Source organism: Aptenodytes patagonicus, chromosome 5, assembly GCF_965638725.1.
Source record: "Aptenodytes patagonicus chromosome 5, bAptPat1.pri.cur, whole genome shotgun sequence".
NCBI classification, from domain to species: Eukaryota; Metazoa; Chordata; class Aves; order Sphenisciformes; family Spheniscidae; genus Aptenodytes; species Aptenodytes patagonicus.
The window spans coordinates 14,846,031-14,871,003 of NC_134953.1; the positions used below are offsets into that span (position 1 = coordinate 14,846,031).

A 24,973-nucleotide genomic window follows, 5' to 3' on the forward strand; every position below is an offset into this window, starting at 1 on the left:
ATCACTCTACCTTTATTCTGTATGCATGTCTCATAGCTGCATTTTGATACTTGACCTCTCTTTCAAACAGCCTCATAGTCTCCTCTAAATTATCTCATTTGCGATGCAAGGCACACCCCACCAACCTTCTGCAAGGTTTTTAGGGCTCCTGCTGTCCCAGTGTACGAAAGCCCAATGTTAGTCGTTAACCTGATACCTGCATGCAACCACACAAGGTACACAGCAAATCATTTTTATTACATGTTTAAAAATTGAAGCAATAAGCCTGCAGGCAGTTCATAGTTTTTCAGTTCACATGCTTTTTCTTCATCTTGCATCTACTTACCGACATAGCTGCATGGTCATTGTTGTTATTCTGAGAAGGAAACCAGTAAGGCAATCAAAACAAAAAAATTAAGATGTACTGTCAACATCAAAAAAAAAAAAAAAGAATAAAAATTGGTAGCAATAAAAGGTAAGGAAAAGCTTCCAAAAAGAACAATTACAGCTACATAATTCTTTAAATTATTTTTTTTTAAACCTGTGAACTTATATAGTATTTTGTTGAGGCATAACAAAGAGATTAGAATTTAAATAATACTAATTCAGCAATAAAATGTTTTTCTGTAATAAGGAACTGTATGCCAAAATATCAAAGTAGCAAAATTCAAATGACAAAGCGTCTATTGATATGCCTTTCCAGAAATCTTTAATTACAAGAAATAATATATTCCAAAATACTTAGGTTGACAAATAAATGCCATGTTTATCATCTTAGCTTACAGAGGCTATCTGTATGTCATTAACATACTTTGTTCAAGCCAGACTTAGAATGGCTCAGGACAATAAGAATCTAAATGTAACATGACCAATTAATAAATTTTAACATAAATCTAATAGTAATATAACTGCAGGGTGGAATAAAGCCATTTTCTTTTCCAAAACTGCTTCTTAAGTACAGTAAACAAACACAGAGGAGAAAACTAAGATGTAAAACTTAAGAGGGGAAAAAAAAAGCTTCAGAGACACAAGACATTTCCAGTGATTCACTGGAGATATCAGACCCCAACTAAGTTGTGCCACGAAGTGTGCAGGTTCAGTAAAATTGAGATCATGGTCTACCTGATTTAGATCGCTAACATTCCAATAAAAATAATACAAATTGCATAAGACAGATGTGTAACATAAGATGTATTTTTTAAAAGCTATGTCTACATTGGTACAAAAATAATTCCGTATAGCCCCACATGGAAGCACAAAAGGAGACACACCCCTGTGCATTTACACAGCTTACACATACAGCTAAAATAAAACAAGACTCTAACGACAGGAACTCAATGACTGCAACAAAAAATTGTTAAAGAACATATCATAACACTTCTACAGGAAGACTAGAGTTTGAAACAATATCAAAGGGAAAGTCAGTGACCCTTGAACGAGACTACGGAGAACTAGTGTGGCCAGCTAGTGCCCCTAGCCCTAACACAATGCCCTCTAACATGATCAGATACGCTAAGGTAGGAAGAAAAGAGATTTCCTCTACTTGTCCTGCTCTTTTCCTTACTAGAATTATGGCCAGTGGCTAGGACTTTTGTTCTTTGATTTCTAATTACAGAAAAGGTTCTGAGAAACCATTTTGAGCAGTGGAATGTTTCTGCCAGCCATACAAAAATTATTATGGAAATGACACTGTGACATTAATGGAATAATCCATTAATGAAAATGAATTCTAAAACTATTCCAAATCTTAACTATGGCAAATGAGAATCTAGCTTAGTTTAGCACTCCAAAGCACTTTTTTAATGAGGTATGGGACCTAGTTCTGGGCTTATCTTTGAAAATGCTTTTACTATAAATTTTCTCTTAATGAAAATAACTTACTATTACAAATCTAACCAGAATCACCATAATGAAACTGTATACACGTTTTCATATAACCTCCACAGCTCATGCACAACAACATTCATAGGACTGTATGTTTCTACAATTGGCCAAGCCAGAATAGGGAGCGATACACAGGATAAGTCAAAAATTACAAGAACCCTCTTGCCAGACCAGACTAGTCATCCATATAGTTCTACATCCTTCCTGTTACCTGACCAGAGTTTGAAATTACTAAATAACCTCTTCATAGGAACTAGCTTTCTCCAAAGGTTGACTTGTGCCCCCAGATACATATTTCTATTCCTTTCACACTTTTCAAGTCCTAATGCCACAGCTGCTTCTTTCCATCCCTCTTAACACATTACTTCGTTCTGTCTGTGGCTCATTTCCAAACAGCTATATCACAACATACATTCATGACAGACTTCTGTACATCCTTCTCTAGAAGTTGCACATCCCTTAACTGCTATATGCATATGACCATTGAGGAGCAGTTTCATTGGTTCACACTGCTTTGTATGTTAATTTACAATGAATTTAACTACCTAGCAAACTTGCTATTCTTTATCAAAAAACGCTCAGCTGATTTGGCACAGAAGCACATGCCTCATATGTCACATTCACATCAGTATTATGTGATACATTTTGAGTGGGTTATGTCTTTGAGTCAGTAAAAAAGAGACTGAAGAATCACAGCCTCTTCACATGTGATTTGGAAGACCACATAAGCCCACTATGTCAGCAACTTCAACACCTTGCTGTGCACATAAAGAAATTATCTTTTACTTCCAGTCTGGAGCCTCAACACAGCCTATGCATTGAGGACTTATTCTTTATAGGCATTGCATGTGGGTAAAGCACTCAGACATCAGTGTGACAGTTGCAACCAAGGACAAGATGATGAAAAGCAGATGTAGCTTGAAAGACCTACTGAAGTTACTCCAGACCTATAAAGCTATAAACTGTTACGATGATAAATCAAACTAGAAATAGTCTTTTTTGTCTTAAAGCAAGGAGAAATCAGACAACAGAATGTAACAATTAGTACATAAAACAGGTTAACAGTACCCTTTTACCCGAGACAAATTAACACAGGATATATTTGAATATGAACAAGGATTCATTTCAATGAAGCTCAGTTAACTAGAATCAAATTCCTTTTTATGATCAAAACTATTTAGGCTAAAAACAGCCTTGGAGAATCCAAGACCTCCATAATCTTGTGCACAAATGCAGGATTTGCACCAATTCTGCATTGTTTGAATCAATGCATGTGTACACAGAACCAATATCATTAATTAAAAAGGCCATCTGAGGCTCTAGAAAACTGCACAAGTTCTTACACTATTTGTAAATTTGCTGTTGTTAACAATATTACTAAAGTATTTGAAAGTATTTTCTAAGTATTACCATGGGTAAGCATCATCAACATACTGAAACATTATCTGAAAATACATCTGTACTGAAACATCTAAAAAATACATCTGCCAGCATGTGCACAATTCAAAAATCACATCTATCTTCAAAATCTTAGTATTTTAAAATAAACTAATGCTCCAATAGCTTGAAATTAAACTTAATTTTGAACACTTACAGGTAAATGAGTAAAAACTTGAAACGTGCTTCTTAAAAAGTTAATAAGGTCCATTAAGTATCCACTGGCTCTTCCATCTGATTCAGACATTGTCCAATCATAATCAGCAATCTGAATAAATTCATCTATTTTTTGGTTAAGTTTTGTGTATATTTCTCCTTCTGCAGCATGCCTTGCATCCTGAAAAAAAAATTGTGTGCAAATGTCAGAATTCTAAAATATTATTAGAATGCAGATAAAATTATATTCATCAATGAAACTGAAGTCTTGTGTTTTTCTTAGATTCAAAAAATGTATTATTTAAATCAGTATTTTCATTTCTGTCTTACAAGTCTGAGGCTGTGGTTTTTAAAATACTCCCATAATGCATACTATAAGAGTGTTTATAACAGAATATGCCTACAGAATAATCTAAGTTTTCAGAGACAAATTAAATCAATTTGAATTTGGAAACAAAGCGATTGCTTTACTCTCTTCACAACAATCACCTTTAATTCAGCCTTACAATTTATCAACCCTGACACAAAGTTTATTTACCCTCTTTTACAAAGAAAATAATAAAAGAACCTAATTATTTTATCTGTTATGGCTAGAGGTCCAGCAATCGTATGATTTTTATGTAATTAATGTCTTAAAGTTGCACATCTGAAGAATACTCATCATTTTTCATCCTCCTTTAAATATCCTGATCATCACACACCGTGATTCAGAGCACTCCCCTACTTCCTCCCACCCCTACTTTTTGTTCTGCCACCACCCGGATTCTACTTTTTGGAACAGTAAAGAGGTAAAGTCTAGCATTTACTGTGAAGTGAGTTTACAACGCTAACTATCTGCCTTATTTGTTTAGGGGACATCCTCATAGATGCAATGGGATCGATGTACAGATACTTGATAAGGTGTATCTTGCTGGAAAGGCCTGCTTTTGCCAGCCTGGAGTTTAAAGATACTCAATAAATTCTATGTTCTAATTTGGGGTCAACATGAAACTTTCTTCACCGATCTTTAGAAATAATTCAAGAAAGACATTTGATTTAAAGTGAACTGGTCAGTTGCTGAAAGTTTTTTAGAGGGTAAAAATAGGCTGGATATACTGGAGCAACATAAAAGTGGATGAAATTCCCATCGCTAGTTTCCTCTGGGAGAAAGCAGTCCAAAAACATGGCACGTCAGAAAGGTGTAAATAAGAAAGGCGTAAATAAGAAAGACAAAGAGAAAAAGAAAGAAAATCAAAATTATCTGAGCTTAAAGGTGGCATCACATTGAGTGTGTCAAATTCAGTCTTCAGTCAGGCCCCAGGCTGTGAGGCACTCCAGCAGGAAGCGAGAAAGCATGTGGCCCTGCCGTGTATAAATATCAAAGTACGATTCCCTAAAACCAGCATTTTTACTGCCGAGCCAACTTGTAAAAGCATCCACTGAACAGCTCTCCCAATCCAACACACAAGAATCTGACGACCTATTAACATGTTAAATAAAAGAATATGCTGACATCCACAATTTTGTAGATGGCTAGGACTATAAAAGCTTCAATTAAAGTCAAGTCTATATTTAAAGTTTCTAATTAATAATGAGACCTCAGTTTCAACAATCTATAGTGACAGGACTTGCAAATTTATCGGCTTAGTTTAGTGCAATTGCTTGGATTTTTTGTTTGTTTGGGTTTGGGGTTTTTTTGTTTAAAAACTAAGTCATTTATGGAGTGGTTGTATCATCTTTACCAGTTAAGACGATTTACTGGCAATGACAAGACTAGTCTTTCAGTTTTTGTTTTGGAAGCCTGTTTTTCGCTACCTATTATTTTGCTTTGGTTATTGGTTTACAATTGGAGCAGTGTGCTGCCAGTACTTTAAGCAAGGAGTTGCTCTGTTCCCTGAGAAAACTGTGAACAGCTGAGCAATTGGATTTCAAACCCTGAAGTTACTTCTGAGAAGCAGCACTGTGAATCCCATGCACAAGTCAAGAAAGAGTGAGTTAGCAGTATTCAGATTTGGGATGACTCCTACAGGCAGATGAATTAACTCCACCTCTTCTTTTAACGTGGTGACAGAATTGCATCAAAACCTTTTGAAAGCTCACCAGATTTTCCCCCCATTATAAAGTGAAAAGGGCAAATGACGTGGTTTTGTTAAAGGACGTCCTGAAGCCCTGCACGGGATTTGATGCTGTGTATCTGGCCCTCTGACAGCCATTACACAGCTTAATGCCGAGACCCTGGGCTCAAAAACTTCTGTCAACTAGGTCTGCAAATACATCTATTTATGCTTAGTGTGACTGCTGATTTAAACAAAGGAAAACAATGGTCATCCAAAGCTGGAAAACGTGGCTACAAATATTGAAAGTGACAAAATTTTTTAACATGATAAAATGAAACAAGTTTTGGTGTTTGTTTTTTTTATTTTAATTTCCACCTATGTGAAACAATGCTTGGAGAGTCTGAAGGACATCTTAAAATGAGATCTTATATACAAAAATAAAATGAGAAAAACAGCCCTCTAAAATAGTAGCCATGAAATAGGTATGAAGGCTACTATTAAAAAAATACAGTGTAGATGTACTTATAAGATCATCTTATGGAATGTAAATGTGATCAATGCTGCTAATAAAAGGAGATTTTTAACCACTCAGAAAGAATGGAGGTGACATGATTTGCCACCAGGAGATGAATTTAATAACAGTAGAACATACCAAACTCTGTGAGGGCCCCGTTGGGGAACTGCAAGCAGTTTTTCATTAAAATAGAGAGGAAAAAAAAGAGGGATTAATGAGAAAAGAATTTTCTACTCTAAGTGGAGAACATTGTGCTAACAAGTTCTCCAGGGCAAGAGACAGGAGACAAGCCATAAAAAAAAAATTCTTCCGTGTTTGTCAGCGTTCATTCTCTATTTTTCCAAAGTGCATAGATACCAAGCTCACTAAACACAGATATAATATTCTGTGATTCCCTCCAATAGAACTTAAGATAGTTTATAGGATAGTTAAACATAACTTACAGCATAAGCAATCAGCATAAAACATAATGTAAACTTTCAACTGCATTTATTAAATGAAATTCAAGGATAAAGAACATCTTACCTCTTAATGAAATCAAAGACTATGGCTGCATTAAGTGTTTTGTTTGAATGTTAAAAAGATTATGGATTGACCTTACACGAAAGTATCTATAGATATGCAAATTCAAAGACACACATGCACTATCGGTACACAACAAGCAAACTAGGCAGCCTAGATCTTAAGGACAGGGCAAAACTAGTAAAAGTACTGGTAGGGCAATGGCAACCTAATTACAGTTGCTAGGCCAGAACCTTTCTGTCTTGCCTTATTCATTAAATCCCTAGCAAAACAAATGAGAGTTAATGGGAAAATTGTTGGCAATCAACTGGAAATATGAAGTGTCTTGCAATGATGATGTCTCATTCCACCTCACCCACCTTTTAACATCTATGCCAGAGGGGATATTATAATAGGATAGGCTACATATTGCATCAAGAGAAAAAAATGAAGTACAGAAAACAGAACTACTCTCAATAGGATTAGTCCTCTTTATCCCATAAATACAAGAAATCACCCTCCTTTGTTCCAGTGTACACTGAAAAAACCCCAAATACCTAAAGTTCAAGTTGCAGCTGTTTTGGAATCCCTGATGACTTTTTGTTTTGTTTTGTTTCTCTTTCAAAAATTTCTGTATAGAAGCCCCAAGTGACTAAGAAGGCACAAGGTAACCGATACAAGATTATTCTTCTGTGAGAATGTTTTCTTCAGAAAGTGTACTGGGTTTGCATGGCAAGGTTTTGGCAGCAGGTGGGCTACAGGGGTGGCTTCTGTGAGAAGCCGCTAGAAGCTTCCCCTATGTCCGATAGAGCCAATGCCAGCCGGCTCCAAGATGGACCCACTACTGGCCAAGGCTGAGCCCATCAGCGACGGTGGTAGTGCCTCTGGGATAACATATTTAAGAAGGGGGAAAAAAACCCTGCGCAATTGCAGCTGGAGAGAGGAGTGAGAATATGTGAGAGAAACAACTCTGCAGACACCAAGGTCAGTGAAGAAGGAGGGGGAGGAGGTGCTCCAGCCGCCGGAGCAGAGATTCCCCTGCAGCCCGTGGTGAAGACCATGGTGAGGCAGGTTGTCCCCCTGCAGCCCATGGAGGACCAAAGTGGAGCAGATACCCACCAGCAGCCCATGGAGAAACCGACGCTGAAGCAGGTGGATACCCGAAGGAGGCTGTGACCCCATGGGAAGCAGGCTCCTGGCAGGACCTGTGGCCCCATGGAGAGAGGAGCCCACGCTGGAGCAGGTTTGCTGGCAGGACTTGTGACCCTGTGGGGGACCCACGCTGGAGCAGTCTGGTCCTGAAGGACTGCACCCCGTGGAGCAGGAACTGCTGGAGCAGTTCTTGAAGAGCTGCAGCCCACGGGAAGGACTCACATTGGAGAAGTTCATGGAGGACTGTCTCCTGTGGGAGGGACCCCACGCTGGAGCAGGGAAGAGTGTGAGGAGTCCTCCCTCTGAGGAGGAAGAAGCGGCAGAAACAACGTGTGATGAACTGACCGCAACCCCCATTCCCTGTGCCCCTGCACGGCTCAGGGGGAAGAGGCAGAGAAAATCGAGAGTAAAGTTAAGCCTGGGAAGAAGGGAGGGGTGGGGGAAAGGTGTTTTTAAGATTTGGTTTTATTTCTCATTACCCTTCTCTGATTTGATTGGTATTAAATTAAATTAATTTTCCCCAAGTCGAGTCTGTTTTGCCCGTGATGGTAATTGATGAGTGATCTCTCCCTGTCCTTATCTCGACCCACGAGCCTTTCGTTATATTTTCTCTCCCCTGTCCAGCTGAGGAGGGGAAGTGATAGAGCGGCTTTGGTGGGCACCCAGCCAGGGTCAATCCACCACAGAAAGAAAACCTCAGCCACCCCCCAAGCACACACATTTGCTTCTATTCTAAACCAGAAAAGCTACTCAGCCAGACTGGGTCAGTGAAATAATTTCTGCCATATTTTATGTACATAAATACCAAAACTTGGTTCTTCAATGTACACAACCATCTGGTGCTTCACCACCACCAGAGCATGAAGGATCTCTAAGCATCTCTACACCTGTCCCCAAGTGCCACAGCACAGCAGGGCTTCTGGTGTAGGACCATTCAGCTTTGCAACTCAACATAGCTAGTCCAGATGTTGGGATCTTGTTTTAGAGCTTACTAGGGTCATTATGACATAAAGCAGCCTGAGCAAGGATCAGAATTTTGACTAATTTATCTTAGGGATAAATCTCAGTCACCTTGAGTTACCTGACATTATGTGTATAAGTTGTCTTCAGCAATTTCATTTTTATGTGCAGGTTTCTCATTAACAACACGTGTCTGCCTTACAACTGAAAAAGGACTAAGGCCTTTTGAGTAATACTGTGGAGAGGGACTTCACAGATGAGGGTATGGTTTTTGCTCTGCCAAGGACATCAGATGTGACTATACAAGTCACTTGGTATTTTTGTTTTAGTTTCCTCTTTTCAAAATCCTTCAGAATTTTTGTATAGACAAATTCAAGAACAACTAGGAGAACTTCACCTACTAACGAGATGAGGAGCCATATACAGAAATAAAACTACAACATTTTTTATTTTAGGATTGTTTTATACTCGGCTTACAAATCTTACCATGCTAACTGTTGAAATTAAACAATTGTCTATGCTGAGTACGCATCACCTATGACTTGCTTTAATTTTTTGAGATACAAGCTTAAGTACTTCTGCCATTTCTGAAAAATGTCCGAGATAATACAGCTTGTGCAGATAAGCAGTTCCCATACATTAGAAACAGTCGCCATACATTAGAAACAGTCAGGTTCCCAGTGATCATTTTAACAACTATTATTGTGTGTATAAAGGACATGTAAATAAAATATGAATTCTGAAAAGATAATTGAATAATTTATGCTTTGTAGCACATTCTTAATACTGCTTTTATATTACTAAATTACACAATTTGAAAACATACCACAAAATGTTTCTATTGTAGAATAAAACCAAATAAAAAATACAAACATTTTAGATTAAACTAGCTGTTTTACTCGATTCCATTCAGAAAGGGAAGATGTTACACAAACTGGAGCTTAATCTATTGAAAGCTTCTGGTGCAGTTAAGCTTAGCTTGTCATTTTGTAACTTAATAAAAGATGCATCTGAAAGAGAGTATTGACGCTTCTCACGTACTGACATATTTGAGATCACACCGCTAACACAAAAACCAGTGTTTATCTGTTCAGCATTAAAACTGAATTCTTAACAGTTCAGAATTGTTTTAGAGTCAAAAATGAGAAAGTGTGCAGCTTTGCCCTCACCCCCTTTTGTTTTAAAATGCTTCATTTATAGTGATTTTAATGTAACTTTTCAGACATAGTCATATAACGGATGACATATACCATACCTTAAATGTAGAAAGTCCATAAAGTCTTGCAGTGTGAACAGTCACTTGTGAAATATTTGTAATGTTAGATATAAAATCCTCAAGGTATTTACAGGCTTGTTCCAGGTGTGTTGTGTTTATGATGATTTGAACAAGCTACAAGAGACAAAAAATTCTTGTAAAAATCCTTTTTGTACAACCCATTGTCATTTGATTTTGTAAATGGTTACTTCTTTCAGCAACAACGCTACTAATAATTAATTACAGTATTTCAGGTTACCACCTATTACCTGTTAGTTTTCAAGTTTGCTTTCAAATACCACTAAGGAGTAATACTAGAGTTTACATACAAATTATGCCATTTTAAAAATGAAGGCTGCAGACACCTACTCAGTGAAATAAATGCAACTGATCTTTTAGAATTAAAAAAGGGAAAATAAAGGAAGATATATTGCCAAAAGCAAATCACTAATTTGTACCATAAAAATATTTCTTTAAAAAGTACTGCTATAAAAAAAAATAATTTCACAATATTGTCTGCAGAATGATGGATTCTGAAGTTAGGGAATTTGAAAAATAAGGTTGTCAACTCCTTTCCCCCGCAACAATGGTAACAATCTGCTTGTACATGATACAAATGTTTTTATAAGCAGGACCTGCGTTTGCATTCAATTCACAAATTAAACAACATATATAATGTATAGTAACTGCAATATCAATATATTATATCTTAATTCTCACTGCATACTATCTGTTTTAGTGAACACTAATGTAATGCTTGGTAAAATGTTTTCTCTTTTTAACATTTTTCTCATAAAACATATCGACTTGCTAATGAAACACCTCAAAAAATACTAGTGAATTTATTTTCATATCCTTGAAAATATTCCTGTGCCAATTTCAAGAACACAGAAAACTACATCTCAGAAAAATTGTATGGCTTGTCTTACTAACATGGCAATATATGATTTATAGAGCTCTCTCCTCATCATCATCTTTTTGATTTCATCTATACAAGAGGTTCTTGCAGTTTAAAAACAACATTCAATATGACATAAGACTGCTCTAATGGCAACAGTCTAAGTCCTCAGCATGTTTCAGTAGGTACCTGCTGTCTCCTGACATTGAACATTCACTGCAGGTACGTGCAAAGTGATTCACTGTCTCACCCTCTCTTACTCTGTCCAATAAACACATTAAACCGAGAGTTCTCATGAAGAAACAACATGCACAAACCTACTAAAATATATTAATTGCAATTACTACAGAAAAAGTTTCATGTGTTAGAGTGAACTTGAGATTTTAGATTTCTTGATCTGGTAGGTTTACTCTGAAACTACTACTACTACTACAGTTCATGTGAGAGAGATTTTCTCCCCCCCCCCCCCCTTTTTTAATAGGAAGAAAAAGAAACTCAACAACATGCCACTAATTGCTAGACAGGAGCAGAACACACGAACCATGCTCTGTATGCAACCAAAGTAGTAAGAGTCTTTGGCTTATTTCTTGCAAATCTCTGTTTATCATACAGGAGACAGAACTCTTTCATTGTCATCTCTCTCTCAAAAGGCATCCCTGTGTAAATATACTTCCTACTAGACCCAACGCTGTATTGTTATTATTTATGTAACAGATATTGATGCTTTTTTATACTTCATCTTTCACCTCTTTAAATTTTCAATTTTAAAGCAAACACTACTTGTTTTTCTTACACAAATCTTAACACCACAGTATATCTACATTTACAAGAATAGTTTTAGCACTAATTGTCTTAAAAACACAGTTTTGAGTATGTGTTTTAAAACTTACCTCGGTTAAACCTATATGAGGTTTTTTAATTAGGTTCTGTAAACAACTACTTAGAGTTCTTGTAAGCAGCAAATTTGTAGATTTTCTGAGCATATCATCTATTTCTGTTGAGCTGAAAAAAAAGTTTATTTTTATAACTATGCTGTACATGACAACACTTTGACAGTAATACTTAATATTTTTATTTTTTCCCTGCAAAGTGAACTTTTCATGTTAAGAATTTCCTATGTGCATTTAATTTCTGGTTGCTCCAAGTGTCTGTGCTCTAACACACAGAACCCCTCTTTCACTTACCAAATTATCCATTAACTGAATTTCAACACTGAAGCAAAACTTTTTTTTTTTTTTTTTTTTTTTTTTTTTTTTAAGATTTTGGACATGTTTATTGACACAGCAGTTTGGAAAGAGTAATTTGTGGGTTTTAATGAGTTACTGAGGAGGTCAACATGTGCTCATTAGTACGTGTAAATTATAAACAGTATCAATTAAGAATGTGTGAAAGCAAGTAATTTACATCTTTAACAGTGCAGAAGTGGGTGACCAGCCATGACTACCTTCCAGATTTCAGATCTATATGAATGTTATTTTATGTAATTAAAACTAAGCTTTTGAAGGCCACAAGAGGAAAGGAAATGGGAGAATTGTGATGTTTTCCATCAGAAAAAGGTGGGATGGAAGAGGGAACGAGCATGCAGACAGCACGTTTTGTTGCAGGAGAAATCATTACTAAGGAAACTCAAAGCACTGAGAAGGGAAAGACCGTCTGAAGTAATCAGGGATGCTACACAATTATTTCCGAAATGGTCAGTACCAAAGTATATTTTTCAAATCTTACATGCTTTGTTAAATAAATAAAATCTCTAGATTACTCAAACCAGTAAATACTGTTTAAAAAACCCCAGCAGTGTTTTAGACTGTTTACCATGCCAAGCTACCTTCACCCATACGGACATACACATATTGTATACAATATATAGAGACACATATGAAATATATGCTATAGCATTGGGAATCATAGATTAAATATAAAGAATTATATATGTAAATTATAGGTAAATTATGAAACAAGCACAGCTAGCAAGCACACAAGAAAATATATTTTCACATTAATATATATTTTTAGGTCACCTGGAAGTTATAGGTTACCTTATAGTCACATTCCTGATACTTTAAGCTTACCTGCGGTGAAGTGACTCTGAAAACTTAAGGCTTGCATAAATAAATTCCTTAACCTGGATATAAATCTGAGGCACTGACTGAGACATTGGAAGCTTCTTTGGAAAGGATTGCTGTGAAAATAAAAGATAATACTATCTTACACTTGAAACTGATTCTAAGGAGAGCTTGGTATTAAATGCAACAATTAGAAAGCCACTTAACACTATCAATATTTTAATCTATCTTAAGCTTTTCTGTTTTTCATCAAATACAAACAGTGGTGTGTGTTGGGCTGACTTCTACATCTGTTTAAATAGCTTATAAGCAAAATAGAACTTTATTACTTATTTAAATTACAATGAAGTTTGGAGACTTCATGTAATTTAAGATCCCTCTGTAGAAAGTAATTTACAAACACACATTAAAAAACAGGTCTCAAGCCACTTTTAATCTGAACGAACAAGATAGATGTAAGTGGGATGAGAGGTTCAAAAATGCAAACTTTTTTTTGCCAAAGAAAGCAGTGCAAAGAAAAAAAAAAAGTTTTGAGATGTTCAATACATCTGGGGTTTTCAAAGCATCTTGACTATGTTTAGGGATGTGTATTTACTATCATATATTTACTTTCTCTCGATGGCTCACAAAACCAAAGCAGTTTGAATTCATTTCAACAATTTGGATTAACATGTGGGAAATACTAGTAGTCTGCAAGAATAAAATCATGCTTCTTACTTCAACTTTAAAGCTGATATTGTATTTGGGAGGACAAAAAGAAATACATTCAATTAAATCTACACATTCCAAATAGATATTTCTGCATTGAATACATAATTTTTAAAATCTGCAAAGCAATTAATTTTCTGTTTATTCTATGACTAATGCATGAGAAAAATAATCAACAACTGGTATCATCCCTGGAGAATTCCATTTCTCTTAAAAAAAAAAAAAAGCATTAATCAACAGCAGCTCAACATTTGTGTATTAAAAAACCAAGACAAAACAGATTACCTTGACATTCTCTTAATTGTACCTCTTTATTTAAGATTAGGTGGTATGACAATTATGTGGTGTAGGTGCCAGGCTTTCATATCATTCAACAGCGATACCAAACATTTTTTTAACAATAAAATTTACTTCAAATATGTGTTCATCTGATTTAAGCAATTAATTTTTACAGATAAAACAAGTGGTATTACATACAACTATTTTGGATCATTACAATATTCTGTCAGCAGGGCTTGAGTTTCAACCTTCATATATTCAACAATCTAAGAGAAGCAATTCTTTATCCTCTACAGTGTCTGGCCAATACAGGAGGACACAACACTTTCTGTCTGCTTATTAGACTAGGCAGCAAGAAAAAAAAAAACAGATACAAGCCAATTGTTTCACTTCTGAATACAGAAAGGGAGTAAAATTAGATGATATAATCAAACCATGATAATTTGGCACATTCAATCTAAACAGAAGAGTGCAGACAAGACTGTTTTGTCCAGTCAGATTGGATTTGCTATGTTAAGTATCTAGTAGGTTCTGGTCATAATTCTGCCTGATGTGCTGCAAGCAACTCCTATGATAAACTTACCTGTAAAATGTCAGGGTGATTCATCCTAACCTACAGTTAAAAATGAGACACTCACTCACGTTCGTCTCTTTCTATACTAAATGGAGAAATACAGACATTTTCAAAGATGAAATTCCCCTTAATCTGTAAAAGGCATCAGAGATGCATCAAATGGAATTAGCCCTCTGGGGTGTCTATTCCCCTCTGTCAACTACATAGGCTCCTTCAGCAACTAGCCTGAACTTACACATCTTTTTTTTTTTTTTTTTTTTAAACATCAAAATGTAGATTAAATTTCTATTCACCCAATAGGATGTCCTGCTGCCTTATAGCCTGAGGCAACAACAGAGAGATGAAGTGGATGAGATTATAAACAGCAACCAATAGAAGTGATGTTGGAGCGTTTATAAAGTTTCCCCTCCATGTGGATTCCCTGCTATCTAATAACATATAAAGTAACACTGCAGTCTTTCTTTCAACAGGGATACTTAACGATTCTTTCTCCTCTATCCCACTTGCCTAGTTGACAAAACTTTCAGGAACTCCATTATCTTTTGAGACTTCTGCCCCTTTGCTAAATTTGGTTGAAGCCAACTAAACCGCTTCAAAAATTGCCAGGACACAATAAAAAAATCTCAGACTGCCTTATTTCTAATCATGCCCTTCTGCTTTACATACAGGTTTCAAAGCTCTTTTCAGAGATATGTAAAAAAATGTTATCCCCGCTTTACAGATGAATTAACAGGGACAGAGAGATGTGAAGTGACTTCCCAGCACCACGCAGCTGGTCAATGATAGAGTTGGGAACAGAATCCAACCTGATTCCCAGCTTTACTCTCAAGCTCACCAGCCCAAAAACTAAGCATCAGTGAGATTCTGCCCATAAAATATCTACAAAAAGTGCTGCTCACTATGAAATAGAAATCCCTCTCTGTGTCATAAACCAAACTGAAAATTGTTGGGTACAGAGAAGACATTTCCCTTCTGGTGAAATAAGAGCCAAAGCTTTGTATTAATCATACGTATATGTAACTACACATGCCTACACAAGTAACGTCCACACACACATGCTGATACATCAGACAGAGTGAGAGAGGCTAGCAGATAAAATTATTTAGTGCAAGTTAAAAATCTCTGCAATTTATTAGCAAGATATGTCATGCTAAATAGTACCTGGGCTGTGTTATACTTCCAACACTGTAAGGGATTTCCATTCTGTTTATTTTAGTATAAATATAATATTTTAGTATTATAATGGCTAAGTAAACGAATTTGATGGAGGAAAGCATCCAGCAAGCACTCTGGAGTCTTACTCAAAAAATCAGCATAAAACCCACCTTTAGTTTTTCATCTTCACTGCAATACTGTATTAATGACATGCAGCTGTTACATTTGCCTGGTAAATCCCTGCTGAATCACAGAATTAGAGTATCTTTTTACTTTTGCAGATATGTGTAGTGATGGATCATGTATAAACCAGCTTCCTTCTACAACAGTTACTCCCACTGTCACGTGGTTCTTAGATTTAGTTCCCCTCTACAGACTCCAACATGGGCCTGTTATTTCTTCATCGGTGTTACCAAAACCATGTTTGAAGAGCAGAACATATTAATCACCTTTCTGTGAAAGGAGTTTGTAGTGAAAGAATGGCTGAGGCTATGAAAGAATACCCTATCGGAATGCTAGTATGGCAGAATTACTTTGTCTTTTCATGTTTATTTTGCCCCACATGCTCAAACACAAATAATTAATTTTAAAAGTGAAATATGAAAGTTGCTGTCTCTAACAGATCCCTGTTTTACACGTATTTTTGCAATACTACAGCATATAATATACTATGAATTACTAAACCCAATGAGTTGCAACAAAATTTAACTAAAAGACAGACTGTATTATAATTACATAAAGACTGTATCAAAGTGTATTATTAATTTGTTTACAAAAAAATGGGTTTCATTATTCACTCCAACATCAGAGCAAATGACTAAAGCTTTAATTTTCATATTTATTTATGACTAGATAATTACACACAAAGAAGGTGATTTAGCCTCTTAATCTACCTAACTTTTCAAATTTTAATTGCTTTTTAATTATAAAAATCATTACTGTCCCAAGTGTCCTTAACTGGATTTCGACAAACTTAAAACTTTTCCTTACCTTATCAAGTTCTGGATCTTGAAAAGGAAATTTGCTTATAACTATTTTGTATTCCTCTTCATTTGCTACAGGAATAGGGCTGTAGTTGTCCGCTTCAAAAATATCCCTGGTGAATTAGTTAGTAAAGTGAAAAAAATTTAGGACATGTAACTTATTTACAGTATTTTCCAGTGTTAAAACATGTAAATGAATATAAATTTTACTACCGCACTTAGGTGTGCAGCTTCAGAAAGTTATGAGATGCAATCATCATAATTTCAGACATCCAAACTATTTTTAGATGAATTTGAAAGTACCTTGTATATGCTAACTCTTTATACTGTGTCTAATCACAGAGAAAAAATAGCTGAAAGCGTTTTAATATGTATGACTCAAAGCATGCTACAGCAAAGGAACTTCAGATCAGCTAGTCTACTCCAGGGTAAACCATAATGAGATACCTATTAATTACGGTAGCCTACACTTTGCCTACACTAAAGCAGATATTCAGAGTGTCTCACTTAGGTACCACAGCTGCATATAGTCAATAGAGATGATTCAGAGAATTTTAACTAGGCATATGGCCACAGTGTTAAGTACCCTCTGGACTTTTCTACTCGTCGAATGACTATACTAGGAGTCTAGAGAGCTTGAGAACCTTAAGTGGTCAGTTTAATTTTAAGGTTTTCTGTAATACAATGTACCATATTTTATGGTAAACAATTTCTGCACATTTAGACATCACACCCTATCTGCAAACAGGCTTTGGAGTACAGTCCCCGGCTGCCGTATTCCTGGGTTTACAATTTACTCAATCAAGTGATTCCAAAGAATAGGTGGAAGCCAACCTGCATTAAAAAAAACATGAAGACATACTGGCAATGTCAGTAGTCTGTCAGGGAGATACGCATATCAGCTAACTGCAAACATTAAGACAACCTAAATCAGGAACCTAATGCCCTATTGCAATAGCCTAGAGTTATTAGGTTCTTAATGAAGAAAAACAGACATCTCTCTCCCGTATGTTTCTCCAATAATGTCCCTTTGGAGACCTTCCTTCTCTCCATTAACTACAGAAGCAGTACTCGATGGCTCTTCTCCTAAATATTAGTTACATGTGATTAATATCTTAGTCCTGTCCAACCCAAAATTCATACACAATACTGAGTTAATCAATTCTTCCAGAATTACAACTCTATCAAAACAACTTGAAGTTAGACAAAACCAATAGATGCAATACAAAAGGCACAATTATTTTGAAATACTAACCTGAACAGTCCAGACCACTTTTTAAGAAGTGTTTCATTGTACTGGTCTCTTATCTCAAATAAAAGATCAAATAGTCGGTTCACAGGAAAACCATAGCCCTAAAGTATAAAAATGAAAAGGATGGATAATTCAAGAACTAATACACTCAGTTCCTATCACATCACTTCAGGACTCTGAGATGAGACTTATTATTCAATCTTGTCACTTCTATAAAACAAATTATAGTACTTTAAACACACCACTATAATTAGAAGATTATATATCAAATTCTTACCAAATACTTTATCCTATGCTTTCGGTTTTCAAGCAGAAATTTGTCCCATTTCTCTATAACATTTTAACTTGCTATTTATGCATATAACTAATCTTTTTAATGAGTCTGATAAACATTGCAAGAATACTTGCCAATGATGTTCATTTGGTCTTTCAGCTAGAGAGTTAATGATAACTGGAATCCTATTCTTGCTAAAGGTCAGAAGTAAAGCATTTATAAAAGACAAAAATGTACACAAATTACAAAGCTAACATTAATTTTGCACAGATATGAATAACCGGATGCTAGCTGGATAGCCCAGAATGCATACATTAAATTGATAATACTGAAAAGGAGGAACCAAGGCAAGAAATACATATATTTTAAAAATATTATTGTGTAATTTTGTTCTTGATTCATATATATGATTCAGGAAAACCCAAAGCATTGCACTTACTCACCTAAAGAAAAAATTTGACTGTAGGAATTTCAGTTAAGTTATTAATATAATATGTACCTGCAAAGTATCAGCAAATACTACAATGAGATTCTTCAGTTCCAGAACAAGGTCGGGATCACTGCAATATGACTGAAAGTGAGAAATTCAGGTTTTGTTAAAAGGATTTAAAATATGGGACATATGTTTTCAAAGAATATTAGCACAGAAGGTTAAACTCTCCAGCCTTATCCCTTTACTTGACTGACTGCCTTAGTAAAAGACAACTTAGACTCACTTGTCTTCACTTAGTTCAGCTACATAAAAGTATTTGTTATATTTTTACATGAACTATCAGTAGTATAAAAGCTCAGAAAAAGTAAACTAAAATATGAGATTCAATAAACATCAGTATGTTGTACTGAGATTCAAAATCAGCAAATTACATTTATTTCAGCGGAACATAAGCACACATCAAAATGCTTTGGTAAATCAACATCAGAGAGGTTTCCACAGGACGTTCTTTTGAACACTAAGCTGGGTCTAACTAGTGCTAACTGTGCTACCCCAGACAGTACCCCAGCTGTATGGGGAAACACTATTAAATACTTTCTAAATAAATTAAAATTATAAATTTGATGGTAAAAAGTCAAGACATTAAGTTATTTACTAAATGACTAAGATTTGATTTTCAGAGGTGTGGAGTCATACAACTAAGGCTTTCACCTCAGCTTCACTATTTGCAATACCGGATAAAGTAAAAAAATATTTATATTAAAATAATTTAGAGCAGCATGAGAATATAGTATTGGTTAGACTATATACGCCTGTTTCACCTTTCTTTTAATTTTTGCTCTTAGCTTACTTTAATAAAGTAAGGGTTTGGTTTACAATACCTCATAAGACAATACACACTTATCTAAACATTAGTATGTACTAAGATGATGTTAGATAGAGATTATGATAGAATTGATTTTGATGGGAGTTACCCATTTTGCGAAGAAATAGTGATCAACTACATTACAAGATATTGAAGAGTTCTTTAGAGATTACATTACTTTTACTCCTTAAATTACCATATTCTTACATAGGTGTATAAATCCATACGCAGCCAATTAACTTGCAAAGTATTTAGCTTAAAAAAATGCTGAATATATCTCAATTTATCCTAATCCTCTAAAATGAATTAAAAAGTATGAGAACATCTCATGTACCACTGATCAGTAAAGGGCCTATGATAAAACTATAGTTGCAATCTGACCTTTTTCCCCATTTTTCCTCAGTATATATGAAACGTAAAATATTCCTCGAATTAAAGACAAATCGTAATAAAAATAAAAATAACATTGCATAAAGGAACTGCTTCTAGCAAACATTAAGAAGGGAAAGATAAAACTCTTCTATTTTTTCCAATAGTAAAAGTTGTACCAATAGTAAACTCTGAAGCAATTTACTATCAGTCAGTCTGAGTGAACAATGGTATTCCATTGATTTTCACAGAGGAATAAGGAATAGCATGCAGCTATTCAGCATCACTGGAGCTAAGGTAGAAATGTAACTTTAGGAGACACACTTTGAATGTACTGAAATACTCAGTTGATACAGAATTACATTCTAACATCTGTGAAGGTTTTTCTAATACCTTTACTTCAACATAAACATATTACTACTATAGCCTGAAGAGAGAGCTCCAAGGGTTTTGCTGGTGGAGTTTATTTTGGAAACACAGCATTTGGAATGATAATTAGGAACTATTTCCTGGTGGTGCTTTCAGTGCCGAACTATTCAATCTGATCTAATGAAGAGGTCAGTTGAGACTAATGAGGAAGGATTGCAATAATAACAGCAGATTAACTCTGCATATTCTAAACTGCCGGACTAAGAGAAGGTTTGGAAGACCCAGTGAGTTGTAAATCAGTGGAGGATTATGCAAATAGCCCATGGCTGTGGATCACAGCCTGACACTGTTTGGAAAAACAAAAGCTTGGCAGGCTCCCTCCCAAATCTGAGCAATTTTTAATCACAAGGAAAAGAAAACATGAGAGAGGTGTAATTTTTCACTTTGTTACTATCCCAGCTTTAAATATACAGAGCTCTGAAGTAAGAGGATTTAAACTGCAATACTGGTAAGACTTCTCACTTACTGAATGTGTTCTTAGAACAGCAATGATCTTGGAAAGGGCCATGTTCCAGAGTTCATCGGTATATGTTCTAGTTACCAGTCCTTGGGTTACATGTAAAATGTGGTCTTCTACTACAAAGAAACTAAAACAAAATAATGCTTAAATTATTAAGTTGTTTTCTAATATTAGAGCAAATTCTACCCTTTCACACTCAAGCATAGCCAAACCCCTCCCCACTCAAGCAGTGACATTTTGGTAGGTTTGGTGTTCTGCTTTGCCCAGCATGAAGTCAAAACGTGAAAAGTTTGTTTCACACCAGCTGGAGCCCAGGCTGCTGGAAGGTCCTTGTGGGGCACCATACCGGTAGGACCTGGATGCTCTTCCCCGCTCAGACCCAGCAACAACCACCCGCAGAAACTGAATCTTGCAGAAGAAAGTTTTTGGACAACGGGAGAACAGAGGGTGAATTAAGAATCAATATTGTAAAACTGAAATAAATCTCTGTTTAGAAAAAACTTACCCTACAATTTGACTGAAGTATCTTCTATAGCCTTCTACTGTTTCATGCTTTCAGTGAAAAAGAAAACAAGTTTAGGAATAAAAATACCACTAAGTATTAGGTACAACCCAAGTCAATGCAAAAACAAAAGTATTGGTTACCATGCTTGACTGCGGCTGCAGAACTAATCTTGCTTGTTTCCTTCTTTGTTTTCTGTAGTAATTTTCAAATATTTCTCCATCACCCTAAACCAAGACAAAAGTAGTTAAAACAAGAACATTGTCTCAGTATGAAAAAAGACATTTCTTAAATTAAGGGTAGAATTCTCTTAAACTAAGCCACATATTTTGCGTTTATTCCACACATAGACCTCCAGCTGACACAAGCAAAGTTTTGCATGCATGCAATATGCAGAAATTATCTTTTTTTTTTTTTAAGTAGCCTACAGAATGTACTGTAAATAAAAATTTGGCTCATGTGCCTACATTTTGTCAAACAATATTACGCATTTTAAGCGGTATTTATGTTTTTAAACTACAGCTTTCAGAGTATATTAATATTTATAGACAAGGCATATAACCTATTACTCTATAACTGAAACTCCTTGCCTCCTAAAATGGTTCTCTAGGTTATTCAAGAAACTAATCGCATTGTAAAGTTAAGTTACAAAAATGTTTCTGTGACTATATGATACATCTGAACACTGCCTGCATTAGCTTTGTCTGAGAAAAAAAACCCACGAGATTTATTTAATATTTGCTTATTCTCTTTGGAATTGGTAAATGTAATGACTGTGGATTTGGATTTTTCTCCTATCGCAGTCCTCGAAGACACAATACCCTCTGTGCCTCATGATTATATTGTGAGGAATTCAAGTGACATCCTGCCCATCTCATTAAGATGACCATTCAGTAGAAACCATCTGTCCATTTGAAATTAGTGCTACATTGACTCATCTACCTAGTGAACGCAATGTAATTTGTATGCAAGCAGAATAAAGCAACTTAGCATTTTTACGGTTTGTTTTTACCTCATGAGCCTATTATTAGGCCAGCGCTATTTAGAATTCCACTACTTTGGCTTCCAAAAATCTTCAAACCAAGTTATTACAGAGATTGTACATTGCTAAGTCAACATTACTTACCTAACTTCTTTATAAGATATAACAAAGAAAGTTTAAATTTACTATTTTAAGTTCATAATGAATATTTAATCAAATTCAGAAATACTGCTAACCTAACAAAATCTAAAAGTAAAAAAGAGACTTGGCTTTAAAAAAAAAAAATTTGAAACTGAGATGCAAGTTTACTAGAACACTTTCTGTTGCAGCAGAACTTTATACAGTGTGCTATAATTCGTACTAACACATATTGATCAGACATACTAACCATTCACCTCCAGCCCAAATATTGAATGCAGTTTTCAGATGCACAAAGCCATTATTGAATTCTACTTCCAATGCCAAATCTCTACTCAGTCCTGACACAAGCTTCTCAAGTGAAGAAGAGTAGCTGTTCTTCTCAAATCCACACCAAAAATGGAGATGTAAAATATCTCATGATTATTTATAGACCATGCTATCCTATGCAATCAAGATCAGCAATTCAGGCATAACAACTATTTTAAACAGATGTTCTAAAGCAATCAGCAGAATACAGCAACAACCCTGATTATTCACTCACTGAATAAGCAAAGGAAAGGCAAGATAAAATATACCGAAGCAATGCATTTGTTTTGCCCAGCTTCCAGAAGTTCATGAGTTTATATCAATAGAAATAATAAATCAGTTCACGTTGGGTTATAAATTCTAGGAATATTGCTCATATATCAAGTGTTGTTCCACACCATAGTTACATTTATTTTATACTGCTATATAGCATTTAGTTAAAAGGTAACATTACATGCCAAAGGGATCAAGGGTGTTTACAGCAAAATTCAAATATACAGCATCTCACATAATACATGGACTAAAAAAAGCTCTTTATATATATTGCCCAGATGTTTCTAGTCTAAAGAAAGGTTACTCGTCAATACAGTCTATGTTTGGTACTTATGTATCTTGCAGTCACCAGGTTGCAGTTACAAGCTATGTAGTATTCTGAGGTATATAAAATCCCACTTTCTTCTTCAATATGAAGAAGCAGAGTAGAAAACATTTGTCCTGCATAAAAATACAATATTTTCTACAGTTTTGTAGAAGCTTTGTAGAATTTCTACAGCTTTGTAGAATTCACTAAGAAGGTGACATTTGCTGTGAGATAAGTCCTTGATATAGAAATGTAATGAATAGCCACCTGGCATCAATTCCCTCCTTTGCTGTCATGAAGTTATTCCAAAAGAGATGGTTTACAACAGGAGGTAAACGAGAAGGACTCCAAGAAGTGGTTAATGCAGAACTCTTGATAACACTACTATGGCTTATTAATTAGATGATGTTGGCAGGAAAGACAGAAGCCCTATTCTGAAGACATCAACAACCCTTTTTTCTAAGGGGCTAAGCACCTTTCCTATCAGAGAGCACTCCAAGTTGTTTCCTGTCTCCAGCAAATTTGGAAGCTGGCAAACTTTCTGTGCAAACCCAAAGAGCATATCCTTGGATCAAGGATCCAACACCAGGATCCTTGTCAAAGTGAAAAACATAATCACATATTACTTTTAAATGTCATCTATCAATTTTACTTCCTGTTCTTTTATTATACTAAAGGAATAATAAGCAGATGTTGTCAACTGGTGTATTTAAATTTACACATTCCTTTTTATATGCTATTTCACACTTATTTCCTCTGTAAAAACAAATGGTCCACTCTTTTTTAATAGTTCCGGCAGCCTGTCTTTCTGTCCCTCCTGTTCTTTTCATCGAGATGGGTAATTACTGATGTAATTATTGATGCTTTTGTTTGGATTCCTTCTTTAAAAAATAAAGTAACAGTGAAATAACACTTTAAACATTATTTCAAGATAGAAGCTTTCACATTACACAGCTGCAAGGATTCCATAGAAAGAAGATAACCCAGCCTGAATGCTTGAAGCCAGGTCCAGCTGAGATTGTAGGATTAGCAATACTTAAAAGTACTTCATCTATATGCCCCTGATACTTACTCTGTAAGTAATCTGACTTCAAAACTAACTGAGACATAGGAAAGGTGAGAAAATAATAAATAATTTGTTATCAAGTTTCGCCAAAAAAGTTTTCGTCCTTGTTAGCTTGTGCATTATGCTCTTTTACAGCAGCTAAAATGGGCTATTGTGTCTCTGCCATTGAATCCAATCTAATCTGCCTGAGCACAGTTTATCACAATCTCCAGTTTTTGCTTGCTATTTTGCTCTACTATGCTGATTTTCACAAGATTCAGACTGAATATTCCTATGTTTTGTAATATTGATCATAACCCCACAAACATTTGGGTTACATGGAATGCTTGGGGGAACTGCAAAAGTGCCAATACCACTATTGAGGCAGACATGCATATTTTACGTATATTCTTAAGTACACTTATGTAATTAATGTCTTGCTGTGTGTCCTTTATTATGCATATAAAATAAAACATGCAGTTGTGCCCTGAGTATCCATACTCTACCCATCTCAGCTGGTTCATCGAGCACTACTACTACTAGAATCATGTTTGCTTGGGAACTATTAGAGTATGAAAAATACGAAAATGAACATTCAACTTCAAAAAGATATTTTACTTTCTACACCTTAATACATACCAAAACTGAGTAGATGTGCAAACACCTATAGACTGGAGAAAAGTCTACAAGATCTTGAGCAGTTAAAACCTGAAGGAAAGGAAAGGAAAACAGAAAAGTGTATGAAGTATAAAAAACATATAATCTGCAAAATGTGATACATTACCAGCAGAACTTGTCCAC

General features: G+C 35.4%; 1 protein-coding gene across 9 annotated transcripts in view; it reads right to left on the reverse strand.

Annotated features, from left to right (window-relative positions):
* Positions 1-24,973, reverse strand: part of EXOC6 (exocyst complex component 6) — a 98,760-nt gene that overhangs the window by 39,869 nt on the left and 33,918 nt on the right. For 5 of the 9 annotated variants that reach the window (XM_076338772.1, XM_076338771.1, XM_076338779.1 and 2 more), the window contains exons 8-19: positions 24,812-24,880; positions 21,262-21,345; positions 21,122-21,168; positions 20,623-20,743; positions 18,560-18,631; positions 17,790-17,887; positions 16,542-16,647; positions 12,842-12,951; positions 11,663-11,774; positions 9,875-10,009; positions 3,458-3,637; positions 326-355 (exon numbers count right to left, since the gene is read on the reverse strand). In XM_076338772.1, coding sequence (XP_076194887.1) covers positions 326-355; positions 3,458-3,637; positions 9,875-10,009; positions 11,663-11,774; positions 12,842-12,951; positions 16,542-16,647; positions 17,790-17,887; positions 18,560-18,631; positions 20,623-20,743; positions 21,122-21,168; positions 21,262-21,345; positions 24,812-24,880 — 1,164 coding nt within the window. The remainder of the gene's footprint in view (positions 1-325; positions 356-3,457; positions 3,638-9,874; positions 10,010-11,662; positions 11,775-12,841; positions 12,952-16,541; positions 16,648-17,789; positions 17,888-18,559; positions 18,632-20,622; positions 20,744-21,121; positions 21,169-21,261; positions 21,346-24,811; positions 24,881-24,973) is intronic. The other 4 variants (XM_076338775.1, XM_076338774.1, XM_076338777.1 and 1 more) reach the window with 1 other exon arrangement.